We start from the raw sequence: 20,749 nt of genomic DNA, 5'->3' as shown, positions 1-20,749 counted from the left end.
GAGCAGAGGAATGCTGAATGTACAGATCTGAGCTGCAGCTTCCTTGGATTTCCAAGCCAAACCTTCAGTGATATCCAAGGTGAGCATGAGCTGCCAGAGGGAAGCTGATGAGCCTGCCATAGCTCCCTCCTGCACTGGAAGGACTTAATTTTCCTACTATTTTGTGTTCGATATGGTCCTTTTTTCCAGTTGGGAAAGGAAAATAGAAAATCTCTACCTAGAACAGTATATTGTAAGGGATGTCTCCAAATGAGGAAAAGCAAGAGCAACTAGGAGGCTCGAAATCTGTAAATTAAAAAGGAGTAAGGGACATTCTTCATACACCCTTCCCATTTTGCTTTTAATTCCCTTGCCTGGTAAAGCTTAGAGCAAAAATTGAATCAGTTGATAATGACAGTGTGCAACAGTTTAGGATATATCCTCCATAACATCTTTGGCACAGTGGAAAAAAAACCAACAAAAAAACCCCAACTTATTGTGATTATTGCCCCTCTTATTAAACAAATATTTTGTCTCTGATTCCAGCAAGGAAAGGTGAACTCACGGTGTTGTTCTTGTTTGCCAGCTGCTTCCGTGTGCTGCAAGGACCCACAAACAGTACTAGTTTTGGTTTTTGTTGTCACATCAGGGAAGAGCTCTCCTCATCAATTAAGCAACTTTTGAAGCTCTGAAACCTTCTGTGTGAATCTGGCACTGTGGTTCAAATTCTCAAGTGCAGCAAAAGAGAAATTTAGATTTGGGCAATCCATATCTGTGAAAGGGGAACCATTATAACTACAGAAAATGCAGGTCTAAAATGCAGACACAGTATTTAATTTCAACCATTCATGAAAAGAAGCAGCGAGCCAGTGGAGGAATATTTTCACTGGCGATTTTCACTGTTTGTCTCAATACATTGAATTACATTTGGAAGTCATAAGCATTGAAGAATACTTGGTAGACTCTGAGCCCAAACAATGGTTTTGCTGTGCTTGGTTTATCTTCCTCCTTTACCCAGGTCCAAAGCCATTCTCTCTCAATGCCAGTAGCCCTTTTCTTGATGCTGTTTGCTCCTGTGGATATTATTTATTATCATTTGATGTTTATTATCATTGAAACTGAAATTGTAGTTCAGAGAATGCTCTACCAAGAGTAATTTGTTCCCAGCAGGACCTTTTAGCTACACAGTAACATGAAAGCATCAAAATGCCAGAAGAACATTATAAAAATAAACTGCCCTGGTGCTAAAATAAGCTTTAATTGATTGAGAATTGCACTGAGCCTGACAATCTGAGCCATTTATTATTATTTTTCTTTCAAGCTTCAGCTACATGTGATTTAGAGTGACTGAATTATAGTTCCCACATACCTTCCTACCCACAGTGCGTGAAAGAAAACCCACGCACAAATTTCTTAGCTCCAGAGGAGCTGCTGGATACACCTGGAAGAAAATAAAAAAGCTGATTGAAAGTGATGTTTAAATAAAGGTGATGATGATGGGAACATTCTGAAAAAAAAACCTAGTCCTGTTCTGGCTGAATGCCATGCTGTGCTGCCCTCTCCTCATCCACACTCTTCTGGGATGTCTTTCCCTGTCAAAGGCATTTCCTTAATACCTGTCTGCACAGCACTGGATCCTGTAGGCCGTATGGTGTTGGATGTTAGTATTGGCTGTGGATAAATTACCATTCTGTCTTCCTCATTTTAGCTTCTTAGAGAAAATAAACACCTCCAATTGACTGTACTCAGCTATTTAAATGAACATCTGTTGCAGGGTCTCCAGCAAGAGGCCAACACCACCACCAAAACTGTGGATAAAAACTGAAAATTTTCTGACCGATGGATGTATTGATGCTCCTGTTATAGAAAGAAATATGTGGAATACAGCACTGGAAGCAGTTGGAATATAGCTAATGTCATTATAAATCATAGAATCACAATTTGGGTTGGAAAGAACCTTAAAGACCATCTTGTTCCAGCCACTGCCATCAGCAGGGACACCTTCCACTATCCCAGGCTGAGTTTCAGGTCTCGCTCTAATCACAGCCCTGGACAATTCACTTGCAGCCAAGAGCCAAACAAGGATTTTCATTTAACTCCCAACATCCTAAAGGGAGGAAGATGCTTAAATATGTTTTTGGCTGCAGCCCTCCATCTCCCTGCCCATGCCAGCACTGCCTGTAACAGAGCTGTAAAAGGCCAAGCTGCTGGCAGAGGTCAGGGGTGATCCAGGCCCTGTCTGTGGTTGGAGCTCATCCCTCTGGGTGGCTGGTGCTGCCCTTGAGACTCCCAAACTTTTTTGGCAGCAAAACGGACCATTGTTGTCTTGGTTTTGCACTTGTTTGTAAGCCGAGCCGTTTCCATGCTACCAAACACAACTTCCAAATTACAATTCCTGCTGCCTGCCAAAGGGACTAATAAATCCCACTGTCACCTTTCCTTCTTGCCTGGGTAAATTACAAATGCCCGTGGCAGGAGCTGACTCAGCTGATGCCTGGCTGCAGTGTCTGACTGTTCCAGGAATGTTCATTTGTTACCCTAACACAGGAAAGCACGACCCAGGGATTTATGGCAGATCACAGATCCAAAGGAAGGAATTTGAAAATGCCACCAGCTTTATTAATAGCCACCTCTGTGGCCACTTTTCAGGTCAGACCAGAGACTGTGCAGGGCTTAAAATCTGAATCCACACTGCCCCAGGAGGGGCAGAAAGGTGTGTCTGGTCACAGTGCTGTAAGGGTAGAGGTGTCTCTCTTCCAGGTTCCTTGTCCAGGTTCCAGTGGGCATTTCCACAGTGCCAGAAGAGCAAAATAAAATATGCCTCATGAAGAATAGGGATTTTTGAAGACCACAAAAGCCAGACTGATTTTTTTTTAAATAATTTTTGTCATGGACTGAACTAAACATGGACTAACATGGATTATTTAAAAAATCATGATGTGTCTGAATACATACTGGCTTTGGCTGGAGGAGTAGCTCAGGTGAAGTAGCAGTTAGACTAGTGGTTAGTAATGTGTGTAGCCAGCATTGTAATTAGTGCTGTTGGAGGGCATAATGAGGAATGGCTCAAAACCTGAATGTCTGGGCTGCTTGAAAGGTCATGGGAACTGAAGCTGATGGTTAATTCAAGAGGAATATATTTAATTCCTTTGAATACAAAATCACTGCAGCACTGAGATAAAAAGTTACCCTTGTAACTTTTCCTAAATAATTTCCTATAATAGGTGTCTTTTACATCTTGATCATAAGACCAGAGTAAAAATTTGAAGGTTTTAATTAGCTGATAGTTCAGAGGAAAAGTTTCATTTTCACATTTACATCCATTCTTTAATGTGGGTTAATGCCACTCACCGACAGAGCAAAACATATTCCAAAATCTGATATGCTCTCTCTGTGAATTAATATGCCATATTGCATATTTTTAAAAATATTTGAGATTAACCTTTTCACTTTTTCTGTAAAAATACCCTGTTGAAATAGTGAAATAATTATTAATTGTGGTAATTGTGGTTTTAAGCATTAGATAATATGTGATCCTTATTCTGGTCATGGGAAACATTTGTTCATTGTGATATTACTATTGGAATATTTTCATCCAAAAGAAATACCAATCTTTCAACACCCATTAAAGTGAGTGCTACTAATTCCAGTGCTTTCCTTTGGGAGGTTTTAAAGGTGGTTTTGGAGAACTAGGTGGGAGTTATGACTTGTTTGGAATTGAGGCAGGATCACATTTCTTATTTGAGAGCAACTGCTGGCCATGGAAACCCTTTGACCCCTTTATGGCTCTGACAACATCTCAGTCCCCTTGAATTGTTGCTAAACCCAGGGCTCCCATGCAGTGCTCCAAAATCAAACTAATGTTTATTATTGATGATTTCTGTAAATGAATCTGGGTCCTGTTTCTTTTTCTCTGCAGAGAGGCTGGGCTTCCACTGTTCTCAGTTACTTCCAGGGCCATGAGCCTGAACAGGACCATAACAATCACACTTAACTTCCTTTGTTTTCTAGGAACATGGAAATACCACCGGGAAAGCAGAGATGTCTTCAGCTCTGGGTTTTGCATTTTGCTATACATTTTAGCAGGCTCTGCTTTAAGGAACTGTCAACAGTAAATGTACAGCACTGCAGACAAGGCAGCCTCTGCAGGGCTTTCTGACAGAAGACCTTATTCCTTTGAGGCAGACATCATTCCTTTCCCAACAGAGATGATGTCATCAGAGTAAAAAAGGGGTTTTTCATGCACTGGGTCATTTTTTCCCCCATAACAGAGCACTATGTGACCCATAATTGGAGGAAAATTGGTCATGATTTAAGAGATGATGTAATGTGTATCCAGTGTACAGACCATATGTTGTGTTCAGGACATGCCCTCTAACTCAGCTGTCTCCACAGGTGGGAGCCTGGTGCCAAATTAGCCACTGTCATCTCCATGTGGCTGAACCCAGCTCACAGGAAAATAAATGTTTACATCTTAGCTGAATCCTTTCAGCTTCCTTCACTTTCTCAGTTTCAGACATATGGATTTGTGGCAGTGATGGGGGACTAGACATTGTGTTAAGCACTCGATTATGCTAATAAATTCATGTTTTATATCTGCAAAACAATTAATATTGATAAGCATATGTTTATGAGTTTCGTGTTCAGCAGAACCTTCCAGCCATATACCTATGTGCCAGCTCTTTGCAAAATCAGGGATCTAGCAGTTTACACAAGCATTGTAAAAACTGTAAATAGACATGGTTTAATTTTAATTTAGGGGGGAAAATGAGGTGTAAAAAATGTTCTCCTCAAACTGTTTACCACACATAGTATTCTGCAATGCTGTCTGTGGAGTTCTTTGGTCTGAATAACATCCATGAAGAGTGGCTGAGCAGGCAGGAAGACAAAAAATCCTGAAGGGGGACATGAAGCGTGTCTTGTTTTACCCTGAACCTGTATGATTCTGTGAGTTAACTTGTTCAGTTAAGTGTTGTGTGATTAAACAACCAAGAGACAGATCTGCTGTCCCAAATACCCTTGCTTTCAGCTGGGTATTTAGGACAGCAAAGACACCAAATACCCTTGCTTTCAGCTGAAATTAGAATGCATGATCAGTCAAACACTGATTCAAATGACAGGTTCAGTGAAAGATATTTTAAAAAATTCCCAATCAGGCCTGCCTATCAAAAATGAATTTTTCTAGTTCATTTGATTTAAAAAATAAATTGCAGTTCAGTAGGAAGAGATGTGTATTGTCCTTTCAACAGAGAGAGAGATATGAACTTATTGCCTCCAGAAGAGAAGCAGAGTCTGACCCCTACCAGATTTTGTCCTCTTGCCAATTCATCTTCCCTCATATAAAGCTTCAGTACCATCATCTTGGCTTCTTTGTCTTTGAAATTTAATGCTAGCTTCTTTTTTTAAAAAATAAATAAATTCAAACCTGTTTCATTGGGCCCTAAGGGCAAATGATGAGCTCCCATTGGAGGGTGTCTCTGTAAGGAGCATGTTTGTGTTTGTGTTAGAGCACTCAGAGTCTCACTGCTCAGGCTGGAGGAGTTTCTTGTGACAGATTATCTCTGGTGATATTTAGCAAGCAGCTCACATGCCACAAATAAAGGCCAGACACGTGTAAGACTGACTGCTTCTGGCAGCTTCATATTAAGATCCATTTTTGCCAGATTTGCTTTACATTTTGAAGTCTGTGCTCCAAGAATGGATGCAGGGATACCCGTTCTGAGCTTGTGCCTGTTGTACTGGAAATGTTATTAAAGCAGGTGGATGCAGCGCTTGGGGGCATGGGTGAATGTGGACCTGTCAGTCTTGGGGAAATGGCTGGGCTCAATGCTCCTAGAGGGCTTTTCCAATCCTTCCCAGACTCTGGAGGGGATCTGTTGTTGTCTGCTGCTTGTTCAAGTGCAGGGTGTAAAATTATTATAAAAAATATATTTTTTTTTCTCTGCAGAGGCCTGATGCTTTAAAGGAGGCCTGCAGTTTACAAGTCAAATTCTCAAAGGGCCCCGGGAATGAGTGCTGACACTGCTCATTCAGCACTTCTGCAGTCTCAGACAGTTTCACTCACAATAAATATTGCAGGCAACCTTGAGCATCCTATGAAAATTTGTCAATAGACATTCTATTTCTCTGAGCTTGCACAGAGCTGGTCTGCTTCCAGTTTTGCAGTGTTGTTGTACTGGGCTGAGGGCAGCAAACAGATTTCTTTTGCATGTGACGTCGGGAATAATGCCTGTGCAAGCTCTGGCACAGAAAACCTCTCCCATTTTTTGTAGATACCTTTGTACTTTGGGTCTGCAGCTCTCCTGCTCATAGGTCTCTCAGGTGCTGCATCTTCTGGCCAGTCCTGATATAGCAGAGAATGATGAGAGGACACAGAAAATCAAAGACTGACAGAATACATGGGCCGTTTGCTGCAGCTCAGGCTCACCATCACTCCAGGAGAAAGAGCTTCTGCTAGACTCAGGAATTTGGTGCATTACTGCACAGATCTCAAGGGGGAAAAAAAATCCCTTGGAATGGAGGGCAGTAAAAGTGAAATAGCTGAAAGTGTTTTCACCAAAACCTAGGTGATATAAGAATCTGCAAAATCAGTGTCACACCTACAGAAAATCATAGGAAGCCAAATTCTACTCTCTGATAATTTGCTGTTATTGTAAAATGACTCCCAGAGCAACTGAGACAAATTTCTCTGAGTTTTCAAAGCTATCAGCAGAAATCAAACAGTTCAAATCATTAAGTTAATTTTCCTTCACTTCTGAACTTATTGGCCTTGACTAAGCTGCTGCATACCAATCTGCCAGTGCAGTGTCTTGTGGGGTCTCAGCCTGGGAATTTTGATGGCCATACAGCTTTTCCTTTTCCTGAAAGTATTTTTGGTAGATCCATCGAAATGGTTCAGTTCCTATATGGAAACAGTCTTATATAATGTGAGCTTATATGAACTGATCATTTAAAGAATAAATATTTGGCCCCAGAGCTGATGACTTTGACAATAGGGAATCAAACTACTTTTTGTGTTTAACTTGAAGTCCCCTGGTGTATGTATTATTCCCAGGACAGTGCATCCCACTGAGTTATTTCTCTAACCTAAATATTGGTTTTCTTTCCTTTTTTTATGGAAGACTCTGAATGACAAAATTGTAGAAGAGTGTTTCCAAGGAAGTATCAGTATGTCCTTGCCCTCTATCCCTGCTTTTCCCTGGATAATCTTTGATCTGACCTGGGGTCCCCACTCTATTTATAAGCAAGGTGATAATGGAAGCATTTAGCAGGGCTCAGAAATAGAGGTGTGGGATTTGTGAGAGGCACTGAGGCAGGACACACCAGGGGCTGGGTCCCTGAACCTTCTCTGCAAAGTCAGTGTGTCTAAAGTGTCTGAAGTGCTGCTCTCCAGCCTGCAGGAGTTCAGGGTGACCAGCATCACACCTTAAACACTTGTGTGATTTCTGTTGCTTAAAATTAGGTAAGGCAAAGCCTGCTTCAGCCATTGTCTGTCTTGCCTAAATTGCTATAGGTCATGCTGAGGACTAGCCCTGTCTTTAGGGATTGTGTTGAAAGGTTGCACAGAGTTACCTTTGGCCCTTCTTCACATTTTACAGCATGAGTTACAGCTGAAACAAAGTCCATGAACGCTCTGTTTGCTGCTCCACACAGCTGGGCTGCTGGCACACAAGAGCAACTTGCATACGCTGATTTAACTGTTGGAAAATATATTCACACAAAAATCTTCCTATTCTCTTAGACAATGGATTTGTCCCCCCCTCATTTTGTTGTCAAAATCATTTTCCCATCTGTTTTTGGGGCAAAACAACCTCCTAGTCTGAATGTTTCATTCATGGATACAGCTTTCATTGGAACTTGTTTTAGGGTTGGGGCAGATTTTGCTCCCAGTGAAATGAGCGACAAAACTCCCTGTGAGCTGAATTGAGCCTCTCCTGAAAATGAGGGGGTTTTAGAGGAGTTACGATGGCTGTGGACAGGGTCTTGTTGCTCTGCCCTTTCAAAAGAGAACTGTGTCTAGTGGAGGAACAATCAGAATATTTGTCTCTTTAAATGAATGGTTCTTAGAGCCGGCACTGAGAGGCAGGCTCCCTCTCTGCGGCTGTGAGGCTACTCAGAGCCTCCAATAAATCAGCATGCAGGCACTGAGAGCTCTGTCCTTGAAGGGATGCACAGTGACCTTGCTCATGCTTGCTCTGGAGGAATAGGGGAAACAGAGGAGCCCAAATAGTGAGCAGAGTGGGACTGAACGCTCTGCATTCTGCATGCAAATGCCACAGCGCCGGAGCCACGGCACGGACAGCGCGCTGCTGCACAGAATGCAGCTTTCCTGCTAGCCTGACCAGACTGCTGCTGCTGAGCTTCTTTCTCTCTTTTTCTCTTTCTTTTTTTTTTTTCCCTGCAGGGTTCTGAATGAAATCCTCATGATTGTTGCATGCTTGTTCAATAATAGCAAGCCCCAGTCACGTCTCCTTGTGAGCACATTTGGTCGGAATCACTGAGCAGAAGCAGAGAGGAGCTGACGACTATGTGCTTCCAACGCAGGTTGCCGGAGCCCCGTGTTTGCCATTGGCTGCAGTTCTCCGGTTTGTGTGCAGCTTCCCCCATCTGGAATATGAAAATGGGATTGAAGTAGATAATTGCTAGCAGCGGGTTTTCAAGAGAGGCTTAGAGGGAACAGAATGCCTCTCGCACAGCACAGGCTGCCTGCGCTGAGAGAGCTCTGAGAGATGATTTTAGATGTTACCCACGTCTGAATCTCCTGGAAACTTTACCATGGAAGCAATCCATTGCGCACAGTCCTGGAGCTAACATCCAAAAGGGGCAAGGAAGGGGCAGCAGGGCCAAACAATGGGATACCTTGTCCTTGGATTGCTCACAGAAAAGCCAGCAGGCATTCCCCTCCAGCCCCCAGCACAAAGGGCATGAAGGTGGCAATGAACTGAATTTTACCCAGTGAAGCTTCAGTGGCTTTTCAGAAGGATGGGATACACTGACCCTTCATCAAGCCGGGATTTGCTGGGAAACAGAACTTTATTCTTCATCTTCATCTGCGCCTTTGCCGTGGTCACCTTGCTGCAGCAGATCCTCTATGGGAGAAACTATCTCAAGAGGTAAGGGGGGATCACAGGGAATAGGAAAAGTTGTCTGAGCAGGCTGAGGGGAGATGCAGCCCCAGGCAGACCATTACAGCAGTTCAAACCACTTCTCAGTGTTTTGCTGATGATAACAATATCTTGTCAGTCTGGGAAGGTGCATCCAGCATCTGTAATGTTTGTTAGGTTATGAGTGCGGGAGAAGGTTAGGCAGAGTATAATGTTTTGTGAGTTTCCTGGGTTATGTTTAAATCCTCAGCTGTGGCAAAAATATGGGTTTGTATTCAACTTAAACAGACTCGTGCCACCTGTGTATTTGCCCCTTACAAGGCTTCCCACTCTGTGTAAATTCAGGCTGAAATGGCTCGGGATGTTGAATTGAAGTAGCATGTTCATTGCTGAAACTTCAATGTCTTTAGAAACAAACATGCAGATGCAGTTCCTAAAATCAATATTAGTGTTGCAGATAACCAAGAGAGTACTTTATTTTTGCACTGCTGTGTTTTTCTGAATTGCTGCTGAGACTGCCTCGCTGTAGAGCACATCACTCTTTGATCTGAAAATGCTCTTTTCACAGCAAACACCGATGGGGCTCTATAAATGTTTAACCTTGACCCATGCAGAGTTTATTTTACTTAAACCTAGTTTGAGAAGTTACAGCTTGCATGATTTTATGAAGATGAATGTTTCCCTTACATGCTTTGAGGTAAGTGTTTCAGTTGTGTAGGCAGCTGCTGTGGAATTTTTTACTGGAATTGAGCTGCATTCTGCCAGGAGAGATAAATGGTTTGGTTCTTGCCTTGCTTGCAACTCATGTACTTGTTTGCCCTGTGCCAAGAGCAAGCAAAATGCTGGCAAATCAGCCAACGTTTCTCTCTGGGAGGGAAAAGCAAGCATGATATTAATATGTTTAGACAGGGGTGTTGTTTATCCACAGAGCAATTTGTGTGCCTTGTGTAGCACAAGGCCTTGTCTGGGGGACTCTGATTTTTTGGGGCACCTCAGCTCCCAAAAGATGTGACTTTCTCAGCTGGAAGAAGCAAGAATGAGCAGAAGTGTTGAAAACATGGGGTTTTTTTGGCTTGGAGAAAACTGAGGGGAAAAAGGATAACTGACTTGAAATACCCAAATTAAATCTTGGAAGAAAAAATGCAATAAATACCTCTCTCTAAACACTCACAAAGTGCTAATATATTGTAGCAGGAAAGATTTTGATTTAACCATGAGGGGGAACTTTTTAAGAAAATAATTACCTGAGGAGGCATAAAATCTAGATATTTGGGGAGCTTCAGGAACCTGGTAGGTAGACAAGGGTAGTACTAAGCTTCCTCAGTGCTAAGAATATGACTTTATGGCCAGGTCGAGGTCTCATCTTGCCTTATTTTCTCAGTTTTTCCCATTTGTCCTGGAGGCCTGGCAGTCCTGCCAATCCTTGCTTTTCCAAGTCAAAATTACTGCAACGGGGTTAGAGAGAAGAAAAATAAATCACAAGTACAAACTGAAATGAAAAATGTCAGAGTAAAGATAAAATTGTGAGAAGATGCAACCAAAAACTCTCCCACTAAGTGATCTCTGGGGCCTGCCTCTGTCCTGCCTCATGCCCTGGGAACCTCTCCTGTCATCATCAGGGAATGAAAAAAGGCTGATGTCCAATCCTGGGACTGCAAGGAATAAGTCTGGTTCTGAGCCCTCTGCCATCAAAGAGTCTCAAGTAGGGAGATGAGCATATATTTTGTCACTTGGACAGGAAAATATTACTTTTTTTAATTTTTTTTAAACTCCAGCTTGCAATTATTTGTTTCTTTTTACTTTTTTTTTTCCTTTTTTAATTAATCATGTGATAATAGTCTCATAGAGGGCTCCCCTAACTCAGTGCAAAAAAAAAAAAGCACCTCAGCCCTCAGCTCCTTTCTGCTGGGAACTGGCAGTTCCCCTCTTCCATGGAAATAAAAATGCAGGATGTGGCTGTAAGTTTTTGGTGACAGAAAGGTGATTTAATCAGCGTCCTGCATTGTCACCACAATATTATTATGAAGGTACCTTTTTTTTTTTTTTTTCTTCATCTTTTCTTTCCCTCCCTCTCTCTTAACACCCTGCAGTACCTTCTGGTGAGCATTCCAGGGCAGTCTGATTGCCAGCTGAGCTCCAAGCAGGGGCAGCTGTAACCTTTAATTACTCTTGCACTTCACAAACCTCCGGTGTTAAGCCCCCTGCTAGAAGCTGATTCCGGCTGTGAGGCTTCTTGGACGTGTTTTGACTTGTGCCTGGTGGTTTTGGAGAGGCTCCTTGGAGAGGGGAAGTGGGATTTTATATCCCTGGTGCTACTTGCCAAGCTGGAGCTTGGGGACGCAGCCGTTTACTCTCTGGGATTCCATGTGCTGCTTGTTTGGGATGCTTTTGCCTGCATCCCAACACCTGCAGCAACAGCAGGACCCATGGCCTCCTCCCAAGGCAGCAGGAAGAAATTCCCCCATGTATTTGGAGAAACCTGACAATTGCCCTAAAGTACTATTTCTGTAAGTGTACAATGCTTTTAAGTCTAAATATAACACCAGGGTAGCTCTTTTCTCTGCAAGAAGATGGTGGAAATGGGTAAAAGCCATCAAGGCAGGGAAGTGTGACCTAAAACAAGCAGCTTGGGCACAATGCAGGTGACAGCAAAGACTCAGGACTGGTCCCAAAGAGCAGAGTGGAGAGAGGTACCCTTTTCTGGGGGAAAGATGGGAAAGTTTGCTGTGTGCCGTGCCACTTGCCCTTACCAGCAGGGAATGGGCTGGTTTGGTGGCCATGAAATCCCACCTGAGGCTGTCCATGGAGGCTCAGGATCCTGCCTTTGCCCATGGCCATGTTCCCAGAGCATCTGTGGGGGTGGCAGGACTGTGGACAGGAAAGGATGCTCCAGGAATTAAACTCTGCTCAGGGAAATTTGATAAGGGGTCCAGGCTCAGGTCAAAGTTCTCTCTTTCCCCTTATGGGATGTTAATGAGCTCCTGGCATTGCTGGAAGGAGGGACAGTGTAGAGATTGAATTTCTAGGCATTCACACATTTTTCACCCACTGTGTAATGTTCCCCACTCCTTCCTTTGCAGTTTTATGCAGCGTCATTGGAAAGCAGAGTCCTATCCACCTTCTTTTTTCCCCTTTTTCAGTTTTCTCCCAGGTGGGATGGGTGTGGGTGCTCTCACCAAGGCCAGTGCCTCATCCCTGCAGTTGCAGCTGAAGTTCTCTAACAGGAGAGTCAAACCACAAGCTGGAGAAATGGCATCAGGAAGCTCTGGTCTCTGCAGCTTCTGATCCCCAGTAAAAAGGATGATGAAATAAGATATAATTAAGGGACTTTAATACCGATCTCTGGGGTAATTATTTTTATTTTAGGATTAATGTGATGATTAAAATCCACTGCATTGATCTGCTAAAGTAGGTTAAATGCTGTGGTCTTCTGTTTAAATCCAGAGCTGCTGCTTGCTTTTATATTGACTCATCTTTCCAATGCTCGCCTTTCAGCTGAATTTTCTCTTGAATCAGATGCTCAGCTGAGGGCTGGCCTTTTTTTGTCAGCTCTTGTTTGGCCAGCAGGGAATAATCCTGGACTACATCAGGAAACTACCACTACAGTAAAAAAATGTTGAAATCTGTCTTCATTCCCAACCTGTAGCATGGGAGAGATCAATAGGACAGTCCTTCCCTTTGGCAAGGAAAAGATATCAGAGCAATACTTTGCTATATACCAATATTCTGTTGGCAGGAAATTCACTAAATTCTGGGTGTTTTAACAGACTGACTTCTGAAGACTGAAGAGTGTCATGTGAAGAAGAGAATCTGCACCTTTAAAACTCCTTTTATTTAGCTGAGTTAGGAGAACACATTTCCAAAACTATTAAAGACCCTAAACAAATATTACCCCAGGGCCTGCCAGAGGGTAAAAAAAGATTGCAAAGAATCACACAGCAAGATTCAGCAAACCTTCCCATGCAGGCAGCCTGCATTATTTGGAAGATTTGTATATTCTAAATGAGAATAAAACATCACTCTTATGTATGTGTGCCCTCTTATTAATATCAGAATCTCATGACTTGAAGTAAACCCACCATTTTTTTAATATCTTAGGCAGCTTTTAATCAACACTTGCAAATCAATTCCCAAGCATCCTTACCTCTTTCCTTACCATATAAGATTATTTGTGATCACTTTCTGCACTGCATGGACTAAAGGAATAAACCCAGAGAAAATGAACCTGTGCTGCACATTTCATCTGTACCCTAAATTCATGTCGCTCTTACAGCAGGGACAGCAGGAACTGCAGTGAGGACATGGAGGCTACATGTGCCCCAAGCTGTATTTTGTCCTGAACTGGGTTTTTTGTCCCAACTACAGCCAGCTCAGGTCAGCTGAGAGCTCCTGCCCCATCTCTGGTACATGGTCCTCTGGCCAGCTCATAACACCCTGTGAAAGTGTTAGCCATAACCTAAGACCATCTATTCCTGTGTAAAACTCTCCTTCCATTGAAATATCTTCCCCAAAAGGCGTAATCTGAAGGTCACCTAGTGAGTCATCTCTCTCTGGTCACACAGCTCTGTGCTTCCAGCTCTAACCAGAGGGAATTACTACTCCACAGAAATTACATGTATCCTGTGAGTCATCTGGATGAATCCCTGACAAGGTGCTGGGAGGTCTTGGGCTTGGGAAGCTTTCTTCAGAGAAAACTGCTGGAAACTTCAGAACAAAACAAAGTCTTCAAACAATACAGAACACAAAAAAAAAAGTGTTTACAGGATATGGACATCACCTTAAAGTGGCCAGATCTAGTTGAGCACAGCAGGAGAAGCTGACTCATGCTGTTCCTGCTACAGGACATTCCCAAGGCCGTTTCATGGGGTGCAGGCATCTCTGTTGGCAATGGGGTGGAGGGGGCAGAACCAACAGGGAGCTGATAGATTAATTCAGTTGTCTCCAAATTCATGGGCTCACAGAATCACTGAATGGTTTGGGTTAGAAGGCACCTTAAACCTCATCCAGTGCCACCCCCTGCCATGGGCAGGGACACCTTCCACTGTCCTAGGTTACTCCAAGCCCTGTCCAGCCTGGCCTGGGACATTGCCAGGGATGGGGCAGCTACAGCTGCTCTGGGAAACCTGTGCCACCAATCTCACAAGGAACAATTTCTTCCTAACATCTACCCTAAATTTACCCTTTGTCAATCTGAGGCCATTGCCCCTTGTCCTGTCACTCCAGGCCCTTGAATTAGTCTCTCTCCATCTTCCTTGTTGTCTCCCTTCACGTGCTGAAAGGCCTCCAAAGCTTCTCTTTTCCAGGCTGAACAATCCCAATCCTCTCAGGCTTTTCTCTCAGCAGAGCTGCTCCATCCCTGTGATCATCCTGGTGGCTTCCTCTGGACTGCCTCCAACAGACTGATGTTCCTCCATCCAGAGGCTGGATGCAGTCACCCCATCCCATTTCCCCTCCCGTTCCCTTTCCCACTGCTGTTGTTGGTTGCTTTAGGCAATTCTCCTGAATCCAAAATTTTTTCCTTCTTCTACCTGAAGGTTTGGGGATTTTTAACCATGATTTTAATTTGCTTTTAAAGGAGAGCATCAAGTGGCTGAAATTTTAGAGTGTGAGGAAGTGTTGTTTGCTCTCCTGTGCTCCCTGGCAGTGCTCCCCATGGCCCTGATGCAGAAAACCAGCAGGGTTTATATCCCTGCTCCCTCTATGCTGTATTTCTAGCATTGTTTTGTTTCACCTCTGCTGTTGAGATGGCAAAACCACCTGCTGGTCTGGCCTTTGAATTGCCAGTCCTCCTCTCTTCAGATGACAGTAAATTAAGGTAATGAACTTCCCTTATTTCAGTGTTTTACATGTGCAAATTCCATTATCCCAAGCGTGTCACTCCCTGGTGTGTCACACCATGGTCCTTCCTGACTTCATATCATGAGGGATGTGTCCTGCAGGCTGGCCTTTGGACACTTGTCCCTTTTATTGTGGCTGTGGCCACCCAGCAGCTCCTAGGCCAGTGTCCACAAGCCCACCCTGTGGATGGTTTGAATCATGTTGGGCTGATGGAGCTCTCCAGAAACCTTTTGGCCTGGAGCAGTGAATTACAGGTGTCCTGCCTACCAGCCAAAAAGTGGCCATTGTCCTTACCGATTAATACAAAGACAATTAAATCCTGATTCTAATTCATGTAGTACCCAGCAGCAGCTTCCTTCAGTCTAACTTTGTTGTGTGAAGATCTAGGCCTGCTTCTGTCCAAGAAAACAATTCTTCTCGTGTATGTGGCTGGATATCTGGGTTAAATCTTCATTTTACACAGACCTGTTGCCTTGGTATGACAAAGTAATGGTTGAGTTTAGGTAATGCCCAGCATTCAACAGCTTTTCACCCAACATGATTTAACTGCTGTGACATCTCTTTTAGAGAAGAAATGCCATCAACTTGTTTTATGATTTGAAAATAATTACCTGCTTGGCCTCTTTGTGTGTGGGCAGGTACAAAGTTCAGTCTTGCCTTCATTTGTGAAAAGCCAAACCCAGAACCCTGTGTTCCCATTGTGGGTTGTGCCCCACCTGTGTTCCCCACAGCCCCACCTGTGATGGGTCACACCCTCGACCACTGACCTCTGTGGCCTGTGTTGATGACCTGGTACCTTGGTCTTTTATTTTTGACCCAATTGGAGTTTCCTGATCATTCTTACACTTGCTGGATTTGGCTCAGCCATAACCACTGTGCAAAGCTTTGTATTTTCTTACTTCCGCTGTGCTTCATTCTTACCCTTGATTGCTTTTTCATTTCATTTCTCAATTTTTAATTCAAGTGTATTCATTGCTCAGCAGTCCATGTCTCCCTCAGGCAAATTGTGGACTTAACCTCTCATTTCTTTGAGGCATGCTTGCCCTCTGTTTCTTGCATCCATTTTGCTTTTCCATCAGCCCTGCAGATAGTTGATGTCCTTTCACATCCATTTTATTTGGATGGGTTTATGCTTTAGTTCTCAGGGTGAGTGCCTTAAAAGCAGCCTCTGTCACTGGTCTGGCATTTTCTATCAGAACAAATACAGCCAAAGCTGGGCTTTTGACAGTCCTAACTGAACATCTTAGGCTGTAAATATTTTGGAAGGGTTGCCTAAATGGCAGGACAAGACTGTGCCATCCACCTCTGTGATGGAGAGAGAGAATATTTGCTACTCCTGTGCCTGGCCCTGGGTACACCCTCATTAACTGTGAATGCATTTTGCTCATTGTCTTCAGCATGAGCCCTCAGGGCAGTGTGGGCACACTTGACCTGATGCTGAATATATTGGTACTGGAAACTTGAGATGCAGTGCAATTATTTTAGTTAGATCTCTTGTGGTGTGGTGAGATTTGGAACCCACGCTGCATTAGGCATCTACCATCTCAAATGTCAGAATTTGCTGGTATCTTAAAACATTTGGGATTTCCTGTGAGTGTCTGTGCCCAGGACTTGGATATTTTCATTCTTTTTTTCTTTTCTTGAAAGCTACCTCCCTCACTATAATTTCATTCAGTTGTTGGGTTTGTGTTGCCCCTCAATATTACAAATAATGATATTTAAATTATGAATAATTATAATTGTGAATAATTATTGCCAATAAGATTGATAAATATTATCTATTACTCCTTAGATGTTTATCTTCCAGCCACAGATGAGAAAAGGTAAGATTGTAAAGGTTTGGAAGGTATCCTTTGATGTTCTTGAGGTCCTGGTCACCATTAGATCCAGTTTAAGCCAACTATTTGAATGTGTTTTATCCTTCCTGGGAAGTGATTTTAGACCAAGTTTTTTCAGATATTGCTTGTGAGTATCAGATGCAAGATTTAACCCAAATGTGAAATGTGCTACATGAAACAAAACCTTTTTTCTGTGTAATAATGGTTATAATCCAGAAGCTTCCCACCTATGTTTCCAATTTTGCTTTTTGCACTAGTCAAAATATACTCCTCCACCATTTTAATACTATTATTTCCCTCTAACATAAAGAGCCAAACTTGTCCCTGGTATAATTCTGTGAGGCCAAGAGTGTGGTGAAACCAGACATGCTCCTTTCCCACATCGTTCATCCATATTTTGTGTTTTGTGGGGCCCATGTTATTTAATTTCTCCCTTTTGCTCTGAATATATCATTCCTGCTCTTCCACTTATTTTCATACAATTTTCAAAACCTTTTAATAATCTTGTCCCTGTGAGATAGTAAGTGATGAGTTCAGTAATTACCTACTGTCAGTCTATCTACAAAGCTGTAGGTCACTGAGACAAAGGTTGATCTCTATTAAAGCAGCCAGCAGAAGAATGTAAGTGCTTGTATCAGGACTAAAACTTGCATTTTGCTAATTTCTCTGGAGAAATAAGTATTTCTCTAAACTTGGTTAGTCAGAATCAATGCTTCTTCCGCTGAAAAATATCAATTTTTTAATGGACTCACATAAGAAGGAGAGCATATTGCTCAAGTTCTGGAGTTGGCCTCAGGAATGTTTTATTTATTTGTGCCGTGCCTGGCAGGGTTATGGCCCCGGATTCTGAACTGAAAGAGGCCAGCACACACATGGTATTTTCCTGGCATTACAGGTAGTACTTGGCAGAGCACCAGTGAATTGGACCTGGACTGCTACAGGCAGATCTTTTCTTTCTCCCTTCCCTTCCCTTCCCTTCCCTTCCCTTCCCTTCCCTTCCCTTCCCTTCCCTTCCCTTCCCTTCCCTTCCCTTCCCTTCCCTTCCCTTCCCTTCCCTTCCCTTCCCTTCCCTTCCCTTCCCTTCCCTTCCCTTCCCTTCCCTTCCCTTCCCTTCCCTTCCCTTCCCTTCCCTTCCCTTCCCTTCCCTTCCCTTCCCTTCCCTTCCCTTCCCTTCCCTTCCCTCTGTGCTGCATCTTTTAACTTGTTTTGCCTTGCATATTTACTTCAAATTTGATTGGGGTTTTTTAAGTGGTATTTAACTATTCAAGTAAGCATTTGCCTTGTTCTTGTCACCTGGCTTTGTTGTCTTCAGGGATTAAGTCTGGCCCTTTTGTCAGGAAAGAGATTTTGAGCGCAGGCTGGTCTGACTGGGCACTGCTGGGCTCGGCTTGATCCCAGTGTCTCACTGTTCTCTGTGGTAACTTTAGTCCTTTGCTCCTTTTGGGCCCCTCTGATATCTTTTCAAGTGCAGTGTAAATAATCTTGCTTTTTCTGGCCTGTGCAAAAATCAAAAGGGATCCTTGGTTTTGCTCCAAACTTCTTCTTACTGCTGTCTCTGCCGGCTGCTGTGTTTCTCTTCACCTGTGCAGCAGTCTGTCACACTGGACACTCCTGATATTCCCCTCATCCAAGCTCCTCTAACTCCCTGATCCATTTTAGTGAGTGTTTCCAATCACTCTCATCTGCAGGTCACTCATGCATACCACGGCTTTAGTTTTATTTTCCGTACACCCTTTGCACACAGTGAGTCATAGTTTCCTTATTTTGCGGAAAGAAGGAACTGGATCTCTGGCAAGATTAACCATCTGACTTTCCAACACCTCTGTGACACCCCTGCTAACAGGCTAATGGCACCACTTTCCATTTTCAAAGAGAGCAGTGATCATTTAACACTAAAGTATTCAGATCCTCCCCTTCAAGGGCACAAGAATTACAAAACAGGGAAAATGAGGTACACTGAAAGTGATTTTCCAGTAACTTTAGGAAGCCTTTACATGGCCTGGGCTGTTGGTCATCACGAAAGGGACTGGATATGGCTTCTATATCTGAGAAGTGTATATGGCTTCTAGCAGAAACAGGATTATAAAATTACTAATGATATATATGGGATTAATGAATGAACTATTTGCTAATAACTTCAACAGGAGCCAGAGTCACAAAACCTGGATTTCCTGTCACCTCCTAATGGCCTCTTTGTTAGGGAGAGTACATATGGAGAAAGGATGTGAGAACTGCTGAAGGCAAGAGCAGGAGAAGTGAAGACAAATAATAGAGGGAGCTCAGAAAGACAAATAATTTGCCTTGTTCTTGGGCACATCCATGTCTTCCTTCCCTTCCTCTGCTTCTCCTTGTTTGCCCATCTGTGCAGGCCAGCAAAGCTGAGTCAGGTTTTGGCTTAGCTTCACCATTATAAAATAACATTCATTTCTGCCTAGTTTTGCTTGGGCTTGGATTTAGCCTGCCTCTGGTAGATGCCAAATGAGGATAGTTGTAGCTGTCACCTTTTAAAGATGAGTGGAAATCGCCTGCTGCCTGGATTAAATGGGATGAACTGGTGGTATTTGGGGAATAATTGTGGCTGGAGTGGCAGGTGATGGCCCCACTGCCAGGCAGTCCCCATCACCCAGAGGTGCTGATGACAGTGTCACCTGCACCAAGCTGCTCTTGTGCCTGGGAAGCACATGGATCCCTCCTGAGCAGGTTCTGCTGCACACACAGTCATGGGTAGAGCTCACGCATAACCTCCAGCTGTGCTTGGAGATTTTGGGTCTCCTTCTTTCAGCAGCTCCCTTTTATACACCTTGCCTTCTGGTCAGAAGTGAAATTTCACCTTTCCTTTCCTTTTCAGAAGGACAATAGGCACCGCTGAGGGGGGATCTCAGTGTGACAGCAGCACGGGTGCAAAGCTTCTCTCTGCAATTCATCCGCTTGCTCATTCTTGCCTTGTAGTTCAAAATCCTCATAATTATCTGACATCCTCTGCTATTAAAACTTCTGCTTGTGTAGGAGTTGTTTTTTGTTTGGATTGCAGCAACAGGCTTTCAGTCTTTGCTTCCTGCTGCTTCCTGACAGCCAGTTTTGACAAGCCCTTCAGAGTCACTGCTGCTTTGTTAATTTTCTGGCTTTTCACCCCCTCCTCCTATTATTGCTTTACACCGATGTTTATTTGACCACACACTGATTCAACACTTACAGTTACCAATTAGGATCAAAATATTGCTCTGACATTTACCTGAAACTCAAGGCCTCTGTTGCTAAGGCATCCAACTTCACGGAGTTTCTGCAAGGCAAGGCAGAGCATTGCTCACACTTTTATTTGTTAGGGATAAGTCTTGTGATTAATGGTACCCATAACTGACGTACATCTTCCTTGATGAACAATTTGCTTACATTCATGGGCAAAACGAAGCATCTCTGCACTGACAGGGTTTCTGGTTATTGCACCTTTTCTGAATTCTTTCCTTGCCATCATCAGCACCACACGTTGGGGACACATCCCAGTTTTAGAAGTTGTTATATTAGGGCAAGTTGAGCAAATGGCAAAGTTCCACTTGACAATCATTGGCAATATTCCAAGCTTCAAATTAGCTTTTCTTTCTTTATTGTTTCTTTTTAATTTTTTTCTTTTTTTTTTTTCCTTTTCTCTCTTTTTCTCTTTTTTCTTTTTTCTTTTTTTTGTTTGAACTGTTTGACACGAACTATGTAAATTACATAGTAGACCTCGATGTCTCAGTCATTTCCTCAGCTTTCTTCACCTTCTTTTAATCTTTCCTTACCCTCCCTTTTGCTCTGATGCTTTTTCTCTTCTTTTTCTGTGCTTCTGTCCTCTGTGTGCTTTTATATTGCAATTCTGATTCACAGAACCTTAATTTGTTTACCTGTTTAAATGCAGTTACTGCTGAGAGTGAACATGGTAGAATTTGACTGAAATAGAATGCCAAAGAAATACACTGATGAAGCAGCTCAAGCCTCTTTTCTGTTTTCTCAGGC

General features: G+C 43.1%; 1 protein-coding gene across 3 annotated transcripts in view; it reads left to right on the top strand.

The window, feature by feature from the left end:
• ST8SIA5 (ST8 alpha-N-acetyl-neuraminide alpha-2,8-sialyltransferase 5) overlaps positions 1 to 20,749 on the top strand; it is a 69,143-nt gene that overhangs the window by 14,036 nt on the left and 34,358 nt on the right. For 2 of the 3 annotated variants that reach the window (XM_030969235.1, XM_030969233.1), the window contains exon 2: positions 8,384 to 9,092. In XM_030969235.1, the coding sequence (XP_030825095.1) occupies positions 8,962 to 9,092 (131 nt within the window). In that variant the 5' untranslated portion in view covers positions 8,384 to 8,961. Of the gene's footprint in view, positions 1 to 8,208; positions 9,093 to 20,749 lie in introns of those variants that run through there. The other variant, XM_030969234.1, reaches the window with a different exon arrangement.

Source organism: Camarhynchus parvulus, chromosome Z, assembly GCF_901933205.1.
Source record: "Camarhynchus parvulus chromosome Z, STF_HiC, whole genome shotgun sequence".
NCBI classification, from domain to species: domain Eukaryota; kingdom Metazoa; phylum Chordata; class Aves; order Passeriformes; family Thraupidae; genus Camarhynchus; species Camarhynchus parvulus.
This window is presented reverse-complemented; position numbering and strand designations above follow the sequence as displayed.